Genomic DNA, 22,122 nt, shown 5'->3' with positions numbered 1-22,122 from the left:
TGATAACAAAGTAATAAATCTACTACATGCTAACATAAATAACACTTTTTAAATATTATATTTTTCAAACAAAATAATTTAGAAGAATGGCAATGCGGTACATTTTTGCAATTTCCTCAGTATACATCTTAATAAAAGATAGCTGGTTTTTCATATCTGCTTCTACATTCAATTTGCTGCAATAGTACATATCATGTAGCCTCTGGAAAACTCCACTGTATACTCTTGAAAGGATGAGAAGGAAAAAGGCAAATAATTATATATTATTATGAAAATACTTTTGGCCTTATGAACCTCTTGCAAGGACCCCTAGTAGTCCCTACACCACACTCTGAGAACTACTGATGTGACTGAAATGAACAATTTTGAAGGAACATACAAATAATTAAAATTTGACAAAACATGAATGAACAAAACCATACAGACCAATAACCTTCAAAAGAATAAACTGAAAAAGTAATAAAGATCTTCCCTTAGTACTCCCTAAAATGTTTTTTTAAGTGTAGTCTACCAGAACTTCAAGAAACAGAAACAGAATACTCCTTTGTTGCTAAAATTTTCCAAACACAAAAGATAGAAAGCCTAAACTTGCTCAAGCCTCTTAGATAGCCTCATCCACCAGAGGGCAGACAGCAGAAGCAAGAAGAACTACAATCCTGCAGCCTGTGGAACAAAATCCACATTCACAGAAAGATAGACAAGATGAAAAGGCAGAGGGCTATGTAATAGATGAAGGAACAAGATATACTTAAAGTGATGAAAGGGAAGAACCTACAAACAAGATTACTCTACCCGGCAAGGATCTCATTCAGATTCGATGGAGAAATCAAAAGCTTTACAGACAAGCAAAAGCTAAGAGAATTCAGCACCACCAAACCAGCTCTACAACAACTGCTAAAGGAACTTCTTTAAGTGGGAAACACAAGACAAGAAAAGGACCTACAAAAACAAACCCAAAACAATTAAGAAAATGGTCATAGGAACATACATATCGATAATTACCTTAAAAGTGAATGGATTGAATGCTCCAACCAAAAGACACAGGCTTGCTGAATGGATACAAAAACAAGACCCGTCTATATGTTGTCTACAAGAGACCCACTTCAGACGTAGGGACACATACAGACTGAAAGTGAAGGAATGGAAAAAGATATTCCATGCAAATGGAAATCAAAATAAAGCTGGAGTAGCAACACTCATATCAGATAAAATAGACTTCAAAATAAAGAATGTTACAAGAGACAAGGAAGGACACTACATAATGATCAAGGGATCAATCCAAGAAGATATAACAATTATAAATATATATGCACCCAACATAGGAGCACCTCAATACATAAGGCAACTGCTTACAGCTATAAAAGAGGAAATCGACAGTAACACAATAATAGTGGGGGACTTTAACACCTCACTTACACCAAATGGACAGATCATCCAAACAGAAAATTAATAAGGAAACCCAAGCTTTAAATGACACAATAGACCAGATAGATTTAATTGATATTTATAGGACATTCCATCCAAAAACAGCAGACTACACTTCCTTCTCAAGTGTGCACAGAACATTCTCCAGGATAGATCACATCTTGGGTCACAAATCAAGCCTCAGTAAATTTAAGAAAATTGAAATCGTATCAAGCATCTTATCTGACCACAACACTATGAGATTAGAAATCAATTACAGGGAAAAAAACATAAGAAGCACAAACACACGGAGGCTAAACAATACATTACTAAATAACCAAGAGATCACTGAAGAAATCAAAAAATACCTAGAGACAAATGACAATGAAAACACAACAATCCAAAACCTATCGGATGCAGCAAAAGCAGTTCTAAGAGGGAAGTTTATAGCTATACAAGTCTACCTCAAGAAACAAGAAAAATCTCAAATAAACAATCTAACCTTACACCTAAAGGAACTAGAGCAAGAAGAACAAACAAAACCTAAAGTTAGCAGAAGGAAAGAAATCGTAAAGATCAGAGCAGAAGTAAATGAAATAGAGACAAAGAAAACAATAGCAAAGATCAATAAAACTAAAAGCTGGTTCTTTGAGAAGACAAACAAAATTGATAAACCATTAGCCAGACTCATCAAGAAAAAGAGGGAGAGGACTCAGATCAATAAAATTAGAAATGAAAAAGGAGAAATCACAACTGACACTGCAGAAATACAAAGGATCATAAGAGATTACTACCAGCAACTCTATGCCAATAAAATGGACAACCTGGAAGAAATGGACAAATTCTTAGAAAGGTATAACCTTCCAAGACTGAATCAGGAAGAAACAGAAAATATGAACAGACCAATCACAAGTAATGAAATTGAAACTGTGATTAAAAATCTTCCAACAAACAAAAGTCCAGGACCAGATGGCTTCACAGGTGAATTCTATCAAACATTTAGAGAAGAGCTAACACTCATCCTTCTCAAACTCTTCCAAAAAATTGCAGAGGAAGGAATACTCCCAAACTCATTCTATGAGGCCACCATCACCCTGATACCAAAACCAGACAAAGATACTACAAAAAAAGAAAATTACAGACCAATATCACTGATGAATATAGATGTAAAAATCCTCAACAAAATACTAGCAAACAGAATCCAACAACACATTAAAAGGATCATACACCATGATCAAGTGGGATTTATCCCAGGGATGCAAGGATTCTTCAATATATGCAAATCAATCAATGTGATACACCATATTAACAAATTGAAGAAGAAAAACCATATGATCATCTCAATAGATGCAGAAAAAGCTTTTGACAAAATTCAACACCCATTTATGATAAAAACTCTCCAGAAAGTGGGCATAGAGGGAACCTACCTCAACATAATAAAGGCCATATACAACAAACCCACAGCAAACATCATTCTCAATGGTGAAAAACTGAAAGCATTTCCTCTAAGATCAGGAACAAGACAAGGATGCCCACTCTCACCACTATTATTCAACATAGTTTTGGAAGTCCTAGCCATGGCAATCAGAGAAGAAAAAGAAAGAAAAGGAATACAAATTGGAAAAGAAGAAGTAAAACTCTCACTGTTTGCAGATGACATGATACTATAAATAGAGAATCCTAAAGATGCCACCAGAAAACTACTAGAGCTTATCAATGAATTTGGTAAAGTTGCAGGATACAAAATTAATGCACAGAAATATCTTGCATTCCTATACACTAATGATGAAAAATCTGAAAGAGAAATTAAGGAAACACTTCCATTTACCATTGCAACAAGAAGAATAAAATACCTAGGAATAAACCTACCTAGGGAGACAAAAGACCTGTATGCAGAAAACTATAAGACACTGATGAAAGAAGTTAAAGATGATACCAACAGATGGAGAGATATACCATGTTCTTGGATTGGAAGAATCAACATTGTGAAAATGACTATACTACCCAAAGCAATCTACAGATTCAGTGCAATCCCTATCAAATTACCGATGGCATTTTTTACAGAACTAGAACAAAAAGTCTTAAAATTTGTATGGAGACACAAAAGACCCCAAATAGCCAAAGCAGTCTTGAGGGAAAAAAACGGAGCTGGAGGAATCAGACTCCCTGAGTTCAGACTATACTGCAAAGCTACAGTAATCAAGACAATTTGGTACTGGCACAAAAACAGAAATATAGATCAATGGAACAGGATAGAAAGCCCAGAGATAAAGCCATGCACCTATGGTCACCTAATCTATGACAAAGGAGGAAAGGATATACAATGGAGAAAAGACAGTCTCTTCAATAAGTGGTGCTGGGAAAACTGGACAGCTACATGTAAAAGAATGAAATTAGAACACTCCCTAACACCGTGCACAAAAATAAACTCAAAATGGAGTTTAATGTAAATGTAAGACCGGACACTATAAAACTCTTAGAGGCAAACATAGGAAGAACACTCTTTGACATAAACCACAGGAAGATCTGTTTTGATCCACCTCCTAGAGTAATGGAAATAAAAACAAAAATAAACAAATGGGACCTAATGAAACTTCAAAGCTTTTGCACAGCAAAGGAAACCATAAAGAAGACGAAAAGACAACCCTCAGAATGGGAGAAAATATTTGCAAACGAATCAATGGACAAAGGATTAATCTCCAAAATATATAAACAGCTCATGCAGCTCAATATTAAAAAAGCAAACAACCCAACCAAAAAATGGGCAGAAGACCTAAATAGACATTTCTCCAAACAAGACATACAGATGGCCAAGAAGCACATGAAAAGCTGCTCAACATCACTAATTATTAGAGAAATGCAAATCAAAACTACAGTGAGGTATCACCTCACACCAGTTAGAATGGGCATCATCAGAAAATCTACAAACAACAAATGCCTGAGAGGGTGTGGAGAAAAGGGAACCCTCTTGCACTCTTGGTGGGAATGTAAATTGATACAGCCACTATGGAGAACAGTATGGAGGTTCCTTAAAAAACTAAAAATAGAATTACCATATGATCCAGCAATCCCACTACTGGGCATAGACCCAGAGAAAACCATAATTCAAAAAGACACATGCACCCCAATGTTCATTGCAGCACTATTTACAATAGTCAGGCCATGGTAGCAACCTAAATGCCCACTGACAGACAAATGGATAAAGAAGCTGTGGTACATATATACAATGGAATATTACTCAGCCATAAAAAGGAACGAAATTGAGTCATTTGTTGAGACGTGGATGGATCTAGAGACTATCATACAGAGTGAAGTAAGTCAGAAAGAGAAAAACAAATATTTTATGTTAACGCATGTATGTGGAACCTAGAAAAATGGTACAGATGAACCGGTTTGCAGGGCAGAAGTTGAGACACAGATGTAGAGGACAAATGTATGGACACTGAGGGGGGAAAGCCGGGGTGGGTGGGGATGGTGGTGTGATGAATTGGGCGATTGGGATTGACATGTATACACTGATGTGTATAAAACTGATGACTAATAAGAACCTGCTGTATAAAAAAATAAATAAAATTAAATTTAAAAATTAAAAAAAAAAGGATAGAAAGCCTGTTAATTAAATCCACATGGCTTACATAATCTAATATTCAAACCATAATCTAATATGTAATCTAATTGCATAATTTAATACCCAAACCAAAGGTAGCATAAAAATGGTTTTTATGCTGTACATATGTATATACATATATACATATGTATGTATATATGTAAAAATCCTATATAAAATATTAATAAGTCAAATTTTTATGTAAATAAAATGACTAAAAAATGTTATCTCAGGAAAACAACAAAAGTTCAACATAAGAAAATCAATTCATTTACTTGGCTATAATAATAGCTAAAATGAGAAAAACATGTCTGCAAATATCTGTTCCTGATTAAAAAAACTTCCTAAACTTGGAATAGAAGCAAACTTCCTTAAATAGAGAAAGAGTATGTATCAGAAAAGAGTTAACAACGTAATTAATATTTAAACTCTAGAAACATTCCTATTATTGAGGGTCAAGACAAGAGTCACTAGTATTACCGTTACGTAACATGTTTTGGAGGTCCTAATCAAGTCTATAAGATAAATACACACACATACATACACACACACATATACAATAAATATACACATAAATAGTAGAAAAAAAAGAATAGAAAAATGATCATTATTTGCAAATAAGGTAATAGCATATTTAGATAATCAACTGAAAAACCACTAGAATTAATAATAGAGGTTAGAAAGTTGGGCAGTTACAAGATAAATATCAAGACACACAAACATACACACATTACTTTACTAGTAACCAAATAGAAAATGTTATTAAAAAAAACCCCTCAGATTACAATTAAAATAAAAAATGAAAACACGTTAAAAAAAACCCACATAGGAATAAATTTATGAAATGTGAGATGAAAACTGTAAAATAATTGTAAGCCCAAACAAAGAATTGAAAAAATGTAGAGAAATTTGTTCCTAGTTGAAAAGTTCCATAAAAATTAGAAATTTAAGTTTGTTGAATGATCATAAACAAAGGTAAATGACAAATGACAGGCTGGAAGAAATAAAATAGACAAAGGATCAATAACCATATGTCCAAAGAGCTCTTAGAAATCAATTTTAAAGAGCCAAATAAACAAATAAAAAGGAACCCCAATGGTTAATAAGCATGCAAAAGAGATGTGAAACCTCACTTGAAAATCAAACAAGTGTAAATTAAACAAGATAATTTTTGCGTGGTTTAGAATACGAAAGAGTATGATATACCCAGTTTGGGCAAGGGTACAAGGTTGTAATACACTGTTGTAAACTGGTAACATCTTTTAGGAGGGCAATTTGGAAATACTTATCAAAATTTTAATCAATTCAAAGAGAAGAGTTACCCATTTTAAATGTAAACCTCATTCCCCATAAATACAATAGCTATCTTTAGAAGTGCTGTGATGACAGAATGAATGTTTTGCAAACTATAAAATGTACACACAACACCCTCCCCCACCCCATATATCATGATCTTATTTTTAGAGAAAAATCTTTCTCCAAGTTAATGAATTTTATAATTTGAGAAATAGCTTATGTGTGAAGGTATTAATATTGGAGGCTTTCTAAATTTATTAAAACAATGTCCTGAAAACTTCAAACAAAATCTTTCCAAATAAATGACAAACTCCTCTGATCTGGTAAGGTTTAGTGTGCCTACCACTTTTTCTTTCCAGGAACTTGCCTAAGTAGTGTCAGAGGCGGGATGGGAAGGAGGTCAAAAAGCATCCTGGAAAAAGTATGGGAGTCTGAAATGGAAAGAACTGGGTTCAAGTTCCTACTTAGCAGCAAGTAATTTGGGGCAATTAAATGCCCTTTTGGTGTTTGTTTCCTCGTCTGTAAAACAGGGAGAATGCTGTTTCTTGCATAATTGGAAGTTTAAATGAGATATTCTACCAAAATGTTAATTGTTGTTTTTATAATGCAGGTCTCCTAACTCTGTTTAGTAATGCACATTAAACAAAAAAGGGGATCTCCTCAAGCCTTGCCCCTTCCAAACTTTCAGTTCTAGTTTTAGTCTAAAAGTTTAAGGAAGGTGATTTGTTGTGAATTTTAGAATGGAACAGCATCCGCACTGGGCCAGTTTCTAGCCATGAATGCTAGTTAACAGGTGTGCAAGACATAAAGGCAAATGATCAAGGCAGATCAAACCATACACCCAACAACAAAATGCAGTATGACGCTGGGGAAAGGAGAAAGGCAGGGGCCCTTGGACCTTAAGTTTTGTGCAGTTTGAATCCTGCCAATATCTTTATTAGGACACCTTGATATAGTATTTGGAAGGAAGGGAGGGAGCAAGGGAAGGCAGGAAGGTAAGGGAGAGGGAAAGGGGGAGAAAGAGATAGAGACAGTGAGAGGAAAAGAAGGAAAAAGGAACCACAGATTCCTACGAATAATTTGGTGAAGACTATCTAACGGCAAGATCTAATGACAAAGCTTTGGTGGCTGGGACATTTCAAGTGCATTTCTAGAAAATGGCAGTGTGATGAGTTATTCATATACTACCATTAATTTGTACAATATGATATAAAAATAGAAGCTAAAATAATTAAACAAATAAAAAAGGCCTAAGTTCATGAGATGTCAAAAATGATTATTAAATACAGTCATGAGTCTAATTGGTAATGAATTTTTTCTACCCTTTTCTTCCACCTACCATTCCTCCATTACATAACCTTAAAATATGCAAACATTGTAAAGGTCTTATTGGGTATGAACCCTACTATTAACTGCCAAAAAAGAATATAAAATGTCTTCAAGAATATTTTTTCTTCATATTTTTCCATATAATTAATTTGTAAAATAAAAACTAAACTGACAGATTTCCATTAGGGTTGTTATAGCATAAAGAAGTATTTCTAACCTCACAGATGAAAGAAACTAGACAGTATACTTTGATTTTGGTAATTTGTTTCATGTAGTAAATAAAAATAATGTAACTATAATAAAAATTAAAATGAGACAAATGCAAAAATTATATTTTAAAAGTAAGAAAGTGTATTTGGACTTCTGGGTAAAGAGAGAATATCAAATTCAGGTATGTACTTTTGCTAATCCTCTAAAACAACAAGTAACGAGATTTGTTAAAAGAGCATAAAATCCACCAGGGTGGGGACAGTGGGAGTGTAGTTAGAAATCTGGAAGTTGGAAAGCAGATAGAGGAGTGGTAAAGGACAGAGACACACACACACACAAAAAGCTGAATCCTAAACTGGCAGCACGCATAACTGATACGCCACAATCAGCAAAAGTCTGAGGAGTAAACACACCACCATGGAATTCTGGAAGTGGGGATAGAAGGAGCAAAAGAAGGAAGTTTGACTGAAAATCTGTTTGAAAAAACAGGTAGATCTTCAAATCCCTCACACCACTTCATTCAGCCAGGTGCATGACCTGCCCTAACTCCTCTAAAAGACTATTTTTTCTGGAGAAGGTAAAATGAGGGGGTCATGAGTCACATGAAGGGAAATGACACCAGATGGCAACTTGGATCTACAGGAAATGAGGAGCACTAGAAATGGTAAATTTGTGGTAAATATAATAGGTAGGCATATTGTTTTCATCTCTTCTTTAAAAGATATATATTTCAGGGCAAAAATTATAACAGTATTGTAGGGTTAAAACATATATAGACATAACAGATATACAACAATTGCACTAAGAACAGTAAAATAGAAATATAATGTTGTAAGATTATAATATTCCTGATTGAGTTAAGATAAAGATGCTTATTATAGCCCCTAGAGCAAAAGTTGGCAACATTTTTCTGTTAAAGACCAGATAGTACATATCTTAGGCTTTGCTGGACATATGCATCTAGCACACCTAATCAACTCTGCTATTGTAGCGCAAAAGAAGAAAAACCTAAGATAAACTATCTAAGCTCCCAACTTTAGGAAGACAGAAAAAGAACAATTAAAGCCATAATAAGTAGAAGGAAGAAAATAATAAAGAACAGAAATCAATGAAATATAAAATAAACATATACAGAATAAATCAATGAAACCAAATACTGGTTCTTTGAAAAGATCAATAACATTGGTAAATCTCTAGCTGCACAGATCACAGGAAAAAAAAGAGAAGACACAAATTACCATTGTCATGGAATAAAACATTAAACCATAAGAAGGGGGACTATTATGAAAAACTTTATGAAAATAAATCTGACAACTTAGATGAAACAAATTCCTCAAAAGATACAAATTATCAAAACTGACACAAGAAGTAATAGGAAACTTGAATAACCCACTATCAACTGAAGAAACTGAATTTGTAATAAAAAACATAGTCAAATATCCTAAGGAATCTACAACAAAACTATTAGAACTATTTTTAAAAGTTTAGCAAGATTGCAGGTTACAAGTCTGCAAAAACCAACTACATTTCTACAGATCAGCAATGAAAAATTGGAAAATGCAATAAAACTCCAATTCCACTTACAAGGGCACCCAAAACAATGAAATTCTTAGGGACGAATTATTTTAAATATGTGTGAAATCTGTACACTGAAAACTGTAAACCTTTGCTGAAAGAAATTAAAGATCAAAATAAATGAAAGTGGGAATGTAGACTAGTACAACCACTTTGAAAATAGTTTGGCATAATCTGATAAACTCAAAGAAATGTATTCCTTATGACTCAGCAATTCCACTCATAGGCATATACCATAGATAAACTCCTGCATATGTGCACTAGGATAAGCTTCAAGAATGTTGATGGTTTCACTGTTGAAAGTAGCTAAAAATTAGAAATGACCTCAATATCCGTTAATAGTAGTATGAATAAACTGCAGTATATTCATGCAACTGAATACCATATAGCAATGACAAACTACAGCTCCACATAGCAATATGAATGAATCTCTTAAAAATAACATCAAATGATAGAAGCCAGACACAAAAGATTTATCATTTTATGATTCCATTTTATATAAAGTTCAAAATCAGGCCCATTTCAACTCTGGCTTTAGGAGTAAAGACAATGGTTATCTGTGAGAAGGAAGGGGTTAAATGCTGATGAATATAAAAACATAAATTGCTAAAAAGAAAATGAAAATATTTCTATTCCAGGATAGATTTCAACTTCAAGGACTCACATCATGTAATCTCTGTGTTTCCTATGAGGCAATTACTTAAAATGTGAGAAACATGAAAGACAAAACAAACTGGAAAAAGACTACCTAAGATGTCCAACAAGCTATCCAATAGACGTACTGTATCACAAGCTCAGGAAAAAAAAGTCTCTATGCTAATTGAATATTGTTTATCTGAACACTCACTCTGATTCATTACACTATACCTGTAGTGAGTATGATTAAAAGCCCTTCAAAAGACACATGTGGTGCATCTTAATCTTATTTGCAAAATAACTCAGGTTGCATCATGAATAAAAATGTTATCCAAAAGAAGTGCCCTGAATACATGTCTGCATTTTAAAAAATCTTTTGAAATACCAATTTAGCATTCATTCCTGGTTACTGATTTATTCAATAGGGCTTGAGTGTACATGCCCACTTTCTTCATAAGGAGAGATTCTACCTTGATAGGTAATGCTTTCAGAAATACGATCCAAAGTCTCACTAAAATCATTCTCTCACAGTTTCTAATATGAATTTATAGTGATAATACCAAATGAACAGAATATTATCAATACACATAACACCCCAGCCTCACAAAAAATTTAAATCCTAGATGTGAACTGAATTCTAAATAGAAACTATTTTATATTATGATTCTTTTTTTTTTAATGAGTTGAGTTTTTTTTTAATTTATTTTTATTTTTATTTTATTTATTTATTTTTGGCCGTGTTGGGTCTTCGTTGTTGCACACGGGCTTTTCTCTAGCTGCGGTGAGTGGGGGCTACTCTTCGTTGCGGTGAGCGGGCTTCTCATTGTGGTGGCTTCTCTTGTTGCAGAGCACGGGCTCTAGGCACGCGGGCTTCAGTAGTTGTGGCTCACGGGCTCTAGAGTGCAGACTCAGTAGTTGTGGCGCATGGGCTTAGTTGCTCCAAACCATGTGGGATCTTCCCGGATCAGGGATCAAACCTGTGTCCCCTGCATTGGCAGGCAGATTCTTATCCACTGTGTCACCAGGGAAGCCCTGATTTTTTAAATTGAGATAAAATTGGTATATAACATTATATGTTTCAGGTGTACAACATTATAATTTGACATCTGTATATACTACAAAGTGATCAGTACCAATGGTCTAGTTACCATCCATCACCATACAATTGACCCCCCTCACCCATTTCATCCATCTTGCAACCCCCTTTCCCTCTGATAGCGACCAATCTGTTCTCTGTATCTGTGAGTTTGGAGGGGTTTTTAAAAAATATTTATTTATTATTTTTAGCTGTGTCGGGTCTTTTTGTTGCAGCATGCAGGATCTTTCGTTGCGGCACACAGGATCTTTTGTTGTGGTGTGCCAGCTTCTCTCTAGTTGTGGTGCGTGGGCTTCAGAGCGCGTGGGCTCAGTAGTTGCGGCACGTGGGCTCTCTAGTTGTGGCGCGCAGGCTTAGTTGCCCTGCAGCATGTGGGATCTTAGTTCCCTGACAGGGATCAAACCCATGTCCCCTGCATTTGAAGGCAGATTCTCAACAGCTGGACCACCAGGGAAGTCCCCTGTGAGTTTATTTTTGTTTTGCTTTATTTGTTCATTTGTTTTTTTAAGTTCCACATATGAGTGAAATCATACAGTTTTGTCTTTCTCTGACTTATTTCACTTAGCATAATATCCTCAAGTTTCATTCACATTGTTGCAAGTGGCAAGATTTCATTATTTTCATGGCTGAGTAATATTCCACTGTGTATATATACCACATCTTCTTCATCCTTTCATCCTTCAATGAACATCTAGGTTGTTTCCATATCTTGGCTATTGTAAATAATGCTGAATGAACATAGGGGTACATATATCTTTTCAAATTAGTAATTTTGTATTCTTTGGATAAATACCCAGAAGTGGAATAGCTGGATCATATCATAGTTCTAGTCTTAATTTTTTGAGGAATCCCCATACTGTGTTCCATAGTGGCTGCACCAATTTATATTCTCACTAACGGTGTACAAGAGTTCCCCTTTTTCTACATTCTCTCCAACACTTGCAATTTCTTGTCTCTTTTATAATAACCATTCTAATAGGTGTGATATGATTCTTTATATAAGAATAAAAGGGCTACCTGTGTTGATACCAACGTATCTATTTCATTATTTCATTTCCTTTTTTATACATCATGACCACATCTAAATAAAATCCATTTTATTTTTCCCCACAAATTAGTTCCCCTCATATTATACCTGCCCAGATACTCACAATAACATTTTAACAACCACCTCAGAGAAAAACTGAGATTCCACCAGAGAAAAGAATCAAGAGTTTCAATCACATCAATACTTCAACAGTTACTTATATGAATAACTGTCTTTTTTTTTTTCTGGCTGCACTGCGCGGCCTGTGCGATCTTAGTTTCCTGACCAGGGATTGAACCCGGGTCACGGCAGTGAAACCACCTAGTCATAACCACTGGACCACCAGGGAATTCTCTGAATAGCTTTTAAATGATAATAAAAATAATATATGACTCTTTAATTTGCCATATATATAAATTTTTAAATAAAAAATTTATATAATTATATACCTCTTAAATAAAAAACTTGCCCTCTTCCTTCTGCCAGTACCTGCTCTGAGCACTCTTGCCAAGGTTGTAGAGACAGCCATACACCCATCTGATCTCCGACCCACTAACTGTTAAACCAAAAGCTACAAGCAATAAAAAGGAAGTAACACTGTGAAATGACAATCCAATGCTAAACTAAGGCCTTTCACATGAGAGTTTTATAAACGATGAGTGTCCAAATTGGTTGAAAAATATTTATCATATTAAAAAAAAAATCAGATAACTCTGCATAATAAAAATAATGGCAAGGAAAAAGATACCCAGTTTTTCTTAGGAAAAAAAATTCTCAGATACCATTTCCTTGAATGGTATTTACTCTAGAAAATAGGTTCCACTAATATTGATCCTGTATTAATACTGGTAAGGAAAAACAGTTTCATTTAAAAGGAAAGATTTGTGGGACTTCCCTGATGGTCCAGTGGGTAAGACTCCGTGCTCCCAATGCAGGGGGACTGCATTCGATCCCTGGTCAGGGAACTAGATCCCGCATGCATGCTGCAACTAAGAGTTCGCATGCCGCAACTAAGAAGTCCACATGCCGCAACAAAGATCCCACGTGCTGCAACTAAGACCCAGTGCAGCCAAAATAATAAATAAATAAATAAATATTTTTAAAAATAAAAGGAAAGATTTGTAAAGATAACATCCAATATTTTAAGCAGTACAACCTAATTTTTTTTAAAAAAGAAGCAGGAGCAGCTGCAGCACTACCATTAATTAATACTACTAATTCTTCTTTATTTTTAAAGGTAAGAAAGTACCAGTACTAGTTCTCAAGAAAGAGGTTTCTGAGAAGTCAATAATGAAGTTGGATTTGTCTGACTTCAGGGTGGCACCAGCTCCCTCTTTTTGGATATTTGGAGTATACATGACAAAAGGACATGGCTGAAATCCTGACATGCCCACCTCTAATTATTAAGGGAATAACATAATAATTCATCATCATACACACCTACCAATCGTCCTAAGATTAAAGGAAAAACAGAAGTAGCTCCTCACAAAAATGAATGGAAATTCCTCTATTTTAAGACACCTGCTGCAAAAAGATATTTGATTTAAAACCTCTTCTGTACCTATTCCAGTCATCTGATAACAAAACCTGAGCTCAAGTGTGGTGGGAAAGTGCTAAAAAATGTAATTTTAATTTTACTTTCAAAGTTGTAATTTTAGAGAATCACCAAATAAATTGGTGGTTTATCATCATGTTTGTTAAATTATTACTCTCCTTAAAATATTACAAGAGCTCTGGTTCCATATATATATATATATATTTTTTATATATATATATATTTTTACCAAGAATCCTTTCCCTAACTTTGAAGATACTATACCATTTGAGTGTAAAGGTCAAAACCTAGACTAAGCCTCTCCTGTAAACACAGATACACAATAACCCACTTCTGATATCTATCTGACCAAATCACAGTGTAGGTAGTAAGTAGGGGACAGCAATAATCAAAAGCATATACTTTGGAGTTGGATACATGAGCATTTAAATCCTAGCTCTGTTATTTATTAGCAGTGTAACCTTGAGTTTCAATTTCATTACCTGTAAAATAGAAATAATAACACTACCTACTTCAAGGGGTTGTTATGATTAAATGAGACAGCACAGGCAGCACACTGTCCTACAGATACTCAATAAATGGTAGCAGCTACTGCCCCTTGTTTTTTCCAAGAAAGGGGTTGTATCTTACTGCTCCTAAAACATAAGCACACATTGTGGTGGTGTGGCTGTTTCACATATAAACTATCACTTTATATACATACATTGTATATATAAGTTATTATGAATGATTTTTCAAAAATAATCACTTAGTAGTTGAGAATTACTAAGTCTAAAACACGGTGGTGATCTCAGCAAAAAGGGTAATTGAGATGACTTCTCTATGTAACAAAAGAAACCCAAATCTGAAATAGGCAGAGTCTAATTTAGAAGCTCCCTTTTTTTGAAACTTAGTCCACTAGGCCATGCAGTCCTAAAACTGAATGAAAAAAAAAGAAAGTTTGATAAGGAACTCAACAGTTGGTAAGTAGCAATGTGATAATATGTTGCATTTGATGGGGAAATAGAAAAAGGATTTGCTTCATCTTGTATTCCTATTAACTCTGTTATATAACCATTTCTCACTATAAATTTTAAAGATGCAAAATGTAACAATTCATGAGAATAAGACCATACAAATTAAAACATAAACTTCAAAATTTTAAGGCTGCCTCATGCTCTTAACACACCCTGCTACCTCTCAACCACCCACACTGGTGGATTAGCCATAGCAACCTTTTCTTTCTTGCTGCCTCCTCTGCCTGTACTTAGCTGGTTCAGGCCAAGAAAAAAGCAAAGCTAGGAAGTAAACATACGCATCTTCAAGTATTTAAACATATGTCTGAATACTCCACCAACTGCATTCCTGAATCCAATATACATTATTGTGATGGTTTTTAGAATTAGCCTTGCTCCTTTTCCTACTTCACCATGGCATCTCATTCGTGGGAATATGATTTTTTCTTCCTTGTTACAAGGCTCAGTGACTTCAGGAAATGGTTCTTGCTTTATTTGTTGGTCTCCCTGCACCTGTACCCTCTAATAGTGAGTTATTAAACCTATTCAATACCTGCTCTGACTCCCTGACAGCTGGACTGCTGACTGCCCACCCTAAACTAACCAGGACTTGGGTTCCACAAAGACCTTGACTAATCACAGGTCACTCATCCTTTCTTCCTTGGAACACACGTCCCAATTGTAGATGGAGTAACAGAATCCTGAACCTGCTCCCATGTCTAGTCCCATGTTCCCCCTGATGCAACAGCTCTACCTAGATTTTATCATTCTTTTGTCCCCTGATCCTTCTCGAGTGTATGGCTTAACAAGTGCAGTAGTTAAGAAAAGGCAATGCCCATAGAGCCAAGGTAGTTAAGTAAATAAAACACACCTAAGTATAAAAGATGGACAGATGGTGTGGATTAAAAAAAAAAAAAAAAAAAGCATGAATGAGGGAGACACACCCAAATTCCAATAAATGTGACACATTGGGCAAGCTATGGTTTTCTCCCCTTCACATGAGATGAGTGAGATGATTAGTGAAGTAGTCCCAATCTGTGAGGCTGAAAAAAAATCATCCAAACATATCTTCTTTCCAATTCACAGACACTGGGGATCCGTTAAATTTTCAGAGATTAAAAGGTTGGGAACTCCTGGACTCTATCAGAGATTCTCAGTAGGTTTTAAGGGATTTATACCTGGGGTTGTGGCATGGCCAGAGCTCTGACAAATCACGACCATATACATGTCATTTTTCAATGAGGCTAGATGGTCACCAAGGTCTCCTATAGATCTATGATTCTGTGATTCTGATCATGCAGACTTCCATATACTGATGTTGTGCTCACAGAGGTATGCTATTGGGGTCACCTCCCATAAGGAAGATGGGTTTGCTTCATGTCCTCTGAATGGCTTAAAATGTTGCAGCCTGTATATGCAAAACATTAGCAAGGTTACATCCCCTCAACCCATCCATAAAGAATCTACTGAAAAATCCCTAAGAGGCCGAGACAGTGATTGCTATAATTTTGCATGCTTTTCAGTGCCTCATTCAGCAACCCTGTAAAAATGCTTTACATGGATAAATGGACGATATAGAGATTGAAGCAAGTCTTAACTAACTAACCTAACCAAAAAATAGGGTTACAAAGTCTGAAAACTCCTTAGTAAGCTCAGAAAGTTTATCGATTGAAGTGAACCTTAAGTTGGTACGAAATGCTGGGTAAGAGAGAACAAAAACTGATCTAAGTAGGGTGTTTGTCATACAAAATAAAAATTGAGAAGTCACGGAAAATGAACGAAAAGTAAAAATATGCATGCTAAATTAGAGAGTTGGGTTAATGAATGAAGATAGCCAGCTCAGGCCTACACATACAATATGAAATTGAAAGTGTAGCTCTCTGTACTTGAAGTCAAAGAGATTTCGTCAAATTCTGTACTATGAGCTAATCATAATTAGAAAAAACACTGCCCTTTAGAAAAAGTAAGCACATCAATCAATTACAGAGGGGGAAAAATTACTGGAGTGTCCAATTAAGAAAGATCCTAGGTTGATGGCTGGGAGTTTAAGAGGCCTATATAAATACATGCAAAAGTCTGAATATATGCATTTTTAGGACAAGGGAGTCATTGCTTTCTTTAGATTCTTAATGAGATGATGGTCCCAAACTGGTTAAGACTGCACAGATTTAAGTAAAAATCCAAAGTCTTTTGAATACCCATTTGTCAGAATTTAAGAAAAGAACAATTTTGTAAATATAAACTGCTACCACAGAAATGGTACTGCTTTTATTTTTGGCTACTTTTCTAGGGCTGTGTATAACTTATAGTACTTAGTGCAAAGCATGGAAATATTACAAAGTATAACAAGTGAGAGAAAAAAGGTTTTGACTTGACAAATAAAACTCAAACTATACCAATTTGCATATAGAGAAGTAGGTGTTTCATATGACCAAAGTAACATTTAAGGGACAATTAACATTCAAAGTCAATAGTAATAAGGACCTACTGTACAGCACAGGGAACTCTACTCAATACTCTGTAATGACCTATGTGGGAAAAGAATCTAAAAAAGAGTGGATATATGTATAACTGATTCACTTTGCTGCACAGCAGAAACTAACACAACATTGTAAATCAACTATACTCCAATAAAAATTAAAAACAAAAAAGTCAGTAGTAAACAACGGTTTCCCACACGCTGCTCCTGAGGTGGGGCCAGTAGGCCAAACTGATAGTACAATATTGCCCCCTACTGAACTATACTAGTAAAGATAAACCTAGAAGAACAGGACTTTAAAGTGCTTACTTTCAAAAGGACCTACTTGGAATGCTCCTTTTCCATTAATACCAGGTTAGCCTAATATTAGCATAAGTCTGGGTTATTCACTCTATGGTAATTTTAGTGTGGCAGTAATGTAATGTGGTGTAGGAGTTTAGAGGAATCAATCATGAATATAAGGTAACATTTAAAAATTACTATAATAAATATTTTTCTTAAAACTATATAGGATCTTAAAGTTTGTAAAGGCTGAACAAAGTCTCTAGTCTAACCAACTATAGGTTCACAACTTCCTTATATATATATCTCTGCCAAGTAGTTGCCCAGCCTTGGCTTAAACATTCTGGTGACAGAAAACTCACCATTCCTGAAAACAGTCTATCCTGTTTTGGATAATCCTCCTTACAGCTGAAAATTACTCTATCTCTCCAGGAGAAAACCCCTCAAATATTTAAGGAGAGCAAATTTGTCCCACTAAATCATCTATTCTCTGAATTAAATAACCCAAGTTCCTTTGGCAGCAGCTCCTGTGACCAGGGTTCAGATGTCTCCAACATTCTAAATGCACTCATCTAAGTGTGTGTTTGTTTCTATTGTTGCTATAACAAATTCCCACAAATTTAGTGGTTTAAAACACACATTTATTATCTTACAGTTCTTTAGGTCAGAAGCCTGACACTGGTCTCACTGGGTCAAAAGGGCCATATTCTTCTCTGGAGGCTCTAGGCTAGGAGGACCTGTTTCCTTGCCTTTTCTAGCTTTCAGATTCCACTCATTTGCCTTGGCTCAAGGCTCCCTCCCACTATCTTCAAAGTGAGCAACATTGTATCTCTCTGACCATTCTTCCACAATCACCTTTTTCTCTTACCATCACCTCAGCCAGGAAGGGTACTTTTAAGGACTCACATGATTAGGTTGAGCCCACCTAGATAATTAAGGATAATCTCTGTATCTCATCATCCTTAATCTTAGTTACTTCAGCCAAGTCCCTTTTTTTAAAATGCAAGATAACATATTCACAAGTTTGGGGGATTAGTACATGGACTACTACAAAATGCCTTCCCATTTGTATTTGTTCCTCCTAAAGTAGAACATTCCATCTGAATATGGTACTCTAAGAATGGCTAGCACTGAGTAAAAAAGGATTGTCACCTTCATCTTTTCAGATACTATACTTCTAACATCTGGGTGAAAATCCAAAGAACTTATCTAATCACACCCATAATTCTCATTGGGCTACTAACTAAAACTCCTAAGCCATCGCTATAAACACAGCACTTTTTTTTTTAAAATTTTTATTGGTATACGTATAGTTGATTTACAATGTTGTGCTAGTTTCAGGTGTACAGCAAAGTGAATCAGTTATACATATACATACATCCACTCTTTTTTAGATTCTTTTCCCATATAGGCCATCACAGAGTACTGAGTAGAGTTTCCTATGCTATACAGTAGGTCCTTATTAATTATCTATTTTATATATAGTAGTGTGTATATGTCAATCCCAATCTTCCAATTAAACATAGCTCAAGCCACTTGTGCCTCATCCTTTACTTGGCAGTTGTTTTTCTAAACCCAAGTATAAGAACGTAGGTTTAAGGACTTCCTTAGTGGCGCAGTGGTTAAGAATCTGCCTGCCAATGCAGGGTACATGGGTTTGAGCCCTGGTCTGAGAAGATCCCACATGTCGTGGAACAACTAAGCCCGTGCGCCACAACTACTGAGCCCGCGCTCTAGAGCCTGCGAGCCACAACTACTGAAGCCTGCGTGCCTAGAGCCTGTGCTCCACAACAAGAGAAGCCACCGCAATGAGAAGCCCATGCACCGCAATGAAGAGTAGACCCCGCTCGCCGCAACTAGAGAAAGCCCTCATGCACCAATGAAGACCCAACGCAGCCAAAAATAAATAAATAAAAGCAAGAAGAGTTTATGCAGAATAATTCTATTTTTTAAAACAGCATCTTCTATTTCTAATATGGAATATAAATACTTCATAAGTATTCAACAAATATTAAGTTAATATTGTTAAAATCATCACATGTGGTAAAAATGGACAATACAAATTTTAATGTAAAAATATAAACTTTGAGATGAAGATTGGTAGTAAGATATATAACCACACTTAGAAAATATATTTATTTTCCTATTTTTGTTACTCAAACAGTGAAAGCTTTTGTGAGTCACTTAGCTTTTGGAAGTCTGTTTTTCTCTACCAAAATTGGACCCTGGAGATGACCTATCTGTGAGAAATGCATTGATGATTGACTAGAAAATGACTTTAAGTGTTTATAAACCTCAGTATTATCATTATCACCGCCTTTACTCTTCCATTTGCTCCATTATCTTGTCATCAACAGAGATATTACTTAAAATCACTCTACTCTTTTTCACTTCCCAGCTCTTCACTATCATTTATCCAGCCTCAACAAGTCTTAAGTCAATCTTTAGCCTTTTAGGGACTAATAAACATATTCACCCAAAGAAAATGATGGTATAAGATGTAAGGTGATGCTTTGGGATTCTTGGGGAAAATATACCTCATACAAATAAATGGATGTGTTTACAAGCTCATTATAATTTGAGATTACAGAGGCCATTCTCTCTAACTACATTTAACAGTATTAACAAAGATAGTTTTGTGTTTCACATCATTTCTCTACACACAGGAACGTTACAATAATGACTACTATTATTTTTTTCACTTACCAAAAGAAAAAAGTTAAAATAAATATGAGGCTAGTTCTCTCCCTTTTTCCATTGACTAAAAGAGGTGCCGTCTTTTTATATTTTACTCTGGAAAAGAGAAGGCTTATCAAAATTAAATGATCTTATCCTAGGACCATCATAAAACACATACATCTGCCCCAAAAGATCTCTGAAGTCCTGGTCAAATATCTTTCTCTGATCAACATGCCACTCAATGAATGTTGCTACTGAATAAGGACTTTTTTAAAAGATGGCAGTACTGTGATGAATAAACTAACTTGAACCAATAATTCCTTTTCTCATCCATTCACTCAACATCATTAAGCAGCTATAATAATGTAATGCTTTCAGTCATTCAATAAATTCATAAAATGTGAAAATATAATATGGGAAGGAATATTTATACTTTCCTATTTTTTTAGAAATTTCTATTATGTACTTCACATATAGTTTTATGTATGTAAATGACCTTACCTCTCTTACAGATAGCTGTGGTGGGAAGGAGATTGACAATACCAAGTTGGTGAATTCAAACCCAGAGGCCTCAACCTTTTGGCACACCTAAAAAAGTATTACATAAAAAATATTTTTTAGTATATAAAAAAGTATTATATAAATTCCCAGGAATTGCTGAAAATTTTACACTAATCTTCATAACATGAAATTTTTGGTCCAGGAGATGACACTGCAAAACTCCTAAACTTTTACCTTTGAGTAGGAAACTCTCACAAACATCCTGAAATCAAATATTTGCCAACTATGACCCTGAGGACTGATATCACAAGGTGCCAAAAGAGCCAGGACTCACCTGCAGAACAACCTGTTGAATGTCAAAATAACTTTTCTATTAAGTCACCTGGTAATTCAGAAAAGATTTTAAACAAATAAGCCAAATAGCACTCTTGATACCTGGAAAAACAAAAAGCAATCCCACCTTCAATCATGTACCTTCCTCAGAGCTGTAACACTAGTCTTTTCTAGACACTAAAAGGTATGCTAAGAAGAACTTTTCTCTAATCCTTAGCTATGTTAAACAGCAAAGGGAAAACTGCTACATTTTTGTTCAATTGAACAGCACTCATAACTGAAATACATGGATACATATTTCATTAATTTTCAGACATGTTGATACTAAAGGTAATTTGAGAATAGTAGGCTTTTTTAAAAAAAAATTAAGAAAACGTTCTAATGATCCATTTGTGTGAAACAAGTTGAAACGAATGGCATTGCTCCTTTGGATACAAGAATTCTAGGCTTTAGAACTGAAAATCTTTATGAATCACATATTAATAAAAAAACAGTTTACCTTTTTAATGAACTCTTTTTCACAGAAATTTTGAAGAATTCCTAGGCATACATTGCATACATTTAAATTTGAGTTCTTGGAAGCAATGCTTCCATCTTCAATAATCGAGGTCTTTCCCTCTCCATTTTGACTCAGATTATCCATCCCATCAATCCCATCTTCTAGTTCTTGTAGTCGAATTTTCTTGGGAGGTGGGTTTGGAACTTCTGAAACTAATTCATCTTTTTCAGTTTCCAGAAATTTTTGCAGTTCATTGAGCAACTCCTGGAAAGTTAATTAAAAAAAAAAGAAAAAAAGTAATGACCCTTTGACAATGTCCTTAAGGGTAAGATGAAGCGTGAAAATTATGATATATCACAGACTTATACAATGCTGACTTATATCAGTTCTGGAGCAATCAGTTAGTTTTATTAGCCAGCACTGGCTTTCAGGAGAATTTAAAAGAGAATTCCTAATTCCTATAATATATGTGTGAATATTTTTTCAGAAGAGTTTCATACATCAGTGAAGCTAAAATCCTAAATCTGAGATGGAAAGGCTCCATTAACAAATTTATTAATTTGGCCTGTAGTTCTGTTGTGAGGGTCGTTCACTTGCTAATTTCAGCAAAACAATCAAA

General features: G+C 35.0%; 1 protein-coding gene across 8 annotated transcripts in view; it reads right to left on the bottom strand.

The window, feature by feature from the left end:
* Window positions 1-22,122, bottom strand: part of PUS10 (pseudouridine synthase 10) — a 68,030-nt gene that overhangs the window by 40,418 nt on the left and 5,490 nt on the right. For all 8 annotated transcript variants that reach the window (XM_036873694.1, XM_036873699.1, XM_036873697.1 and 5 more), the window contains 2 exons: window positions 21,504-21,767; window positions 20,672-20,758 (listed from right to left, as the gene is read on the bottom strand). In XM_036873694.1, coding sequence (XP_036729589.1) covers window positions 20,672-20,758; window positions 21,504-21,767 — 351 coding nt within the window. The remainder of the gene's footprint in view (window positions 1-20,671; window positions 20,759-21,503; window positions 21,768-22,122) is intronic.

The sequence above is a fragment of the Balaenoptera musculus genome, chromosome 13, assembly GCF_009873245.2.
Source record: "Balaenoptera musculus isolate JJ_BM4_2016_0621 chromosome 13, mBalMus1.pri.v3, whole genome shotgun sequence".
Lineage (NCBI taxonomy): Eukaryota > Metazoa > Chordata > Mammalia > Artiodactyla > Balaenopteridae > Balaenoptera > Balaenoptera musculus.
This window is presented reverse-complemented; position numbering and strand designations above follow the sequence as displayed.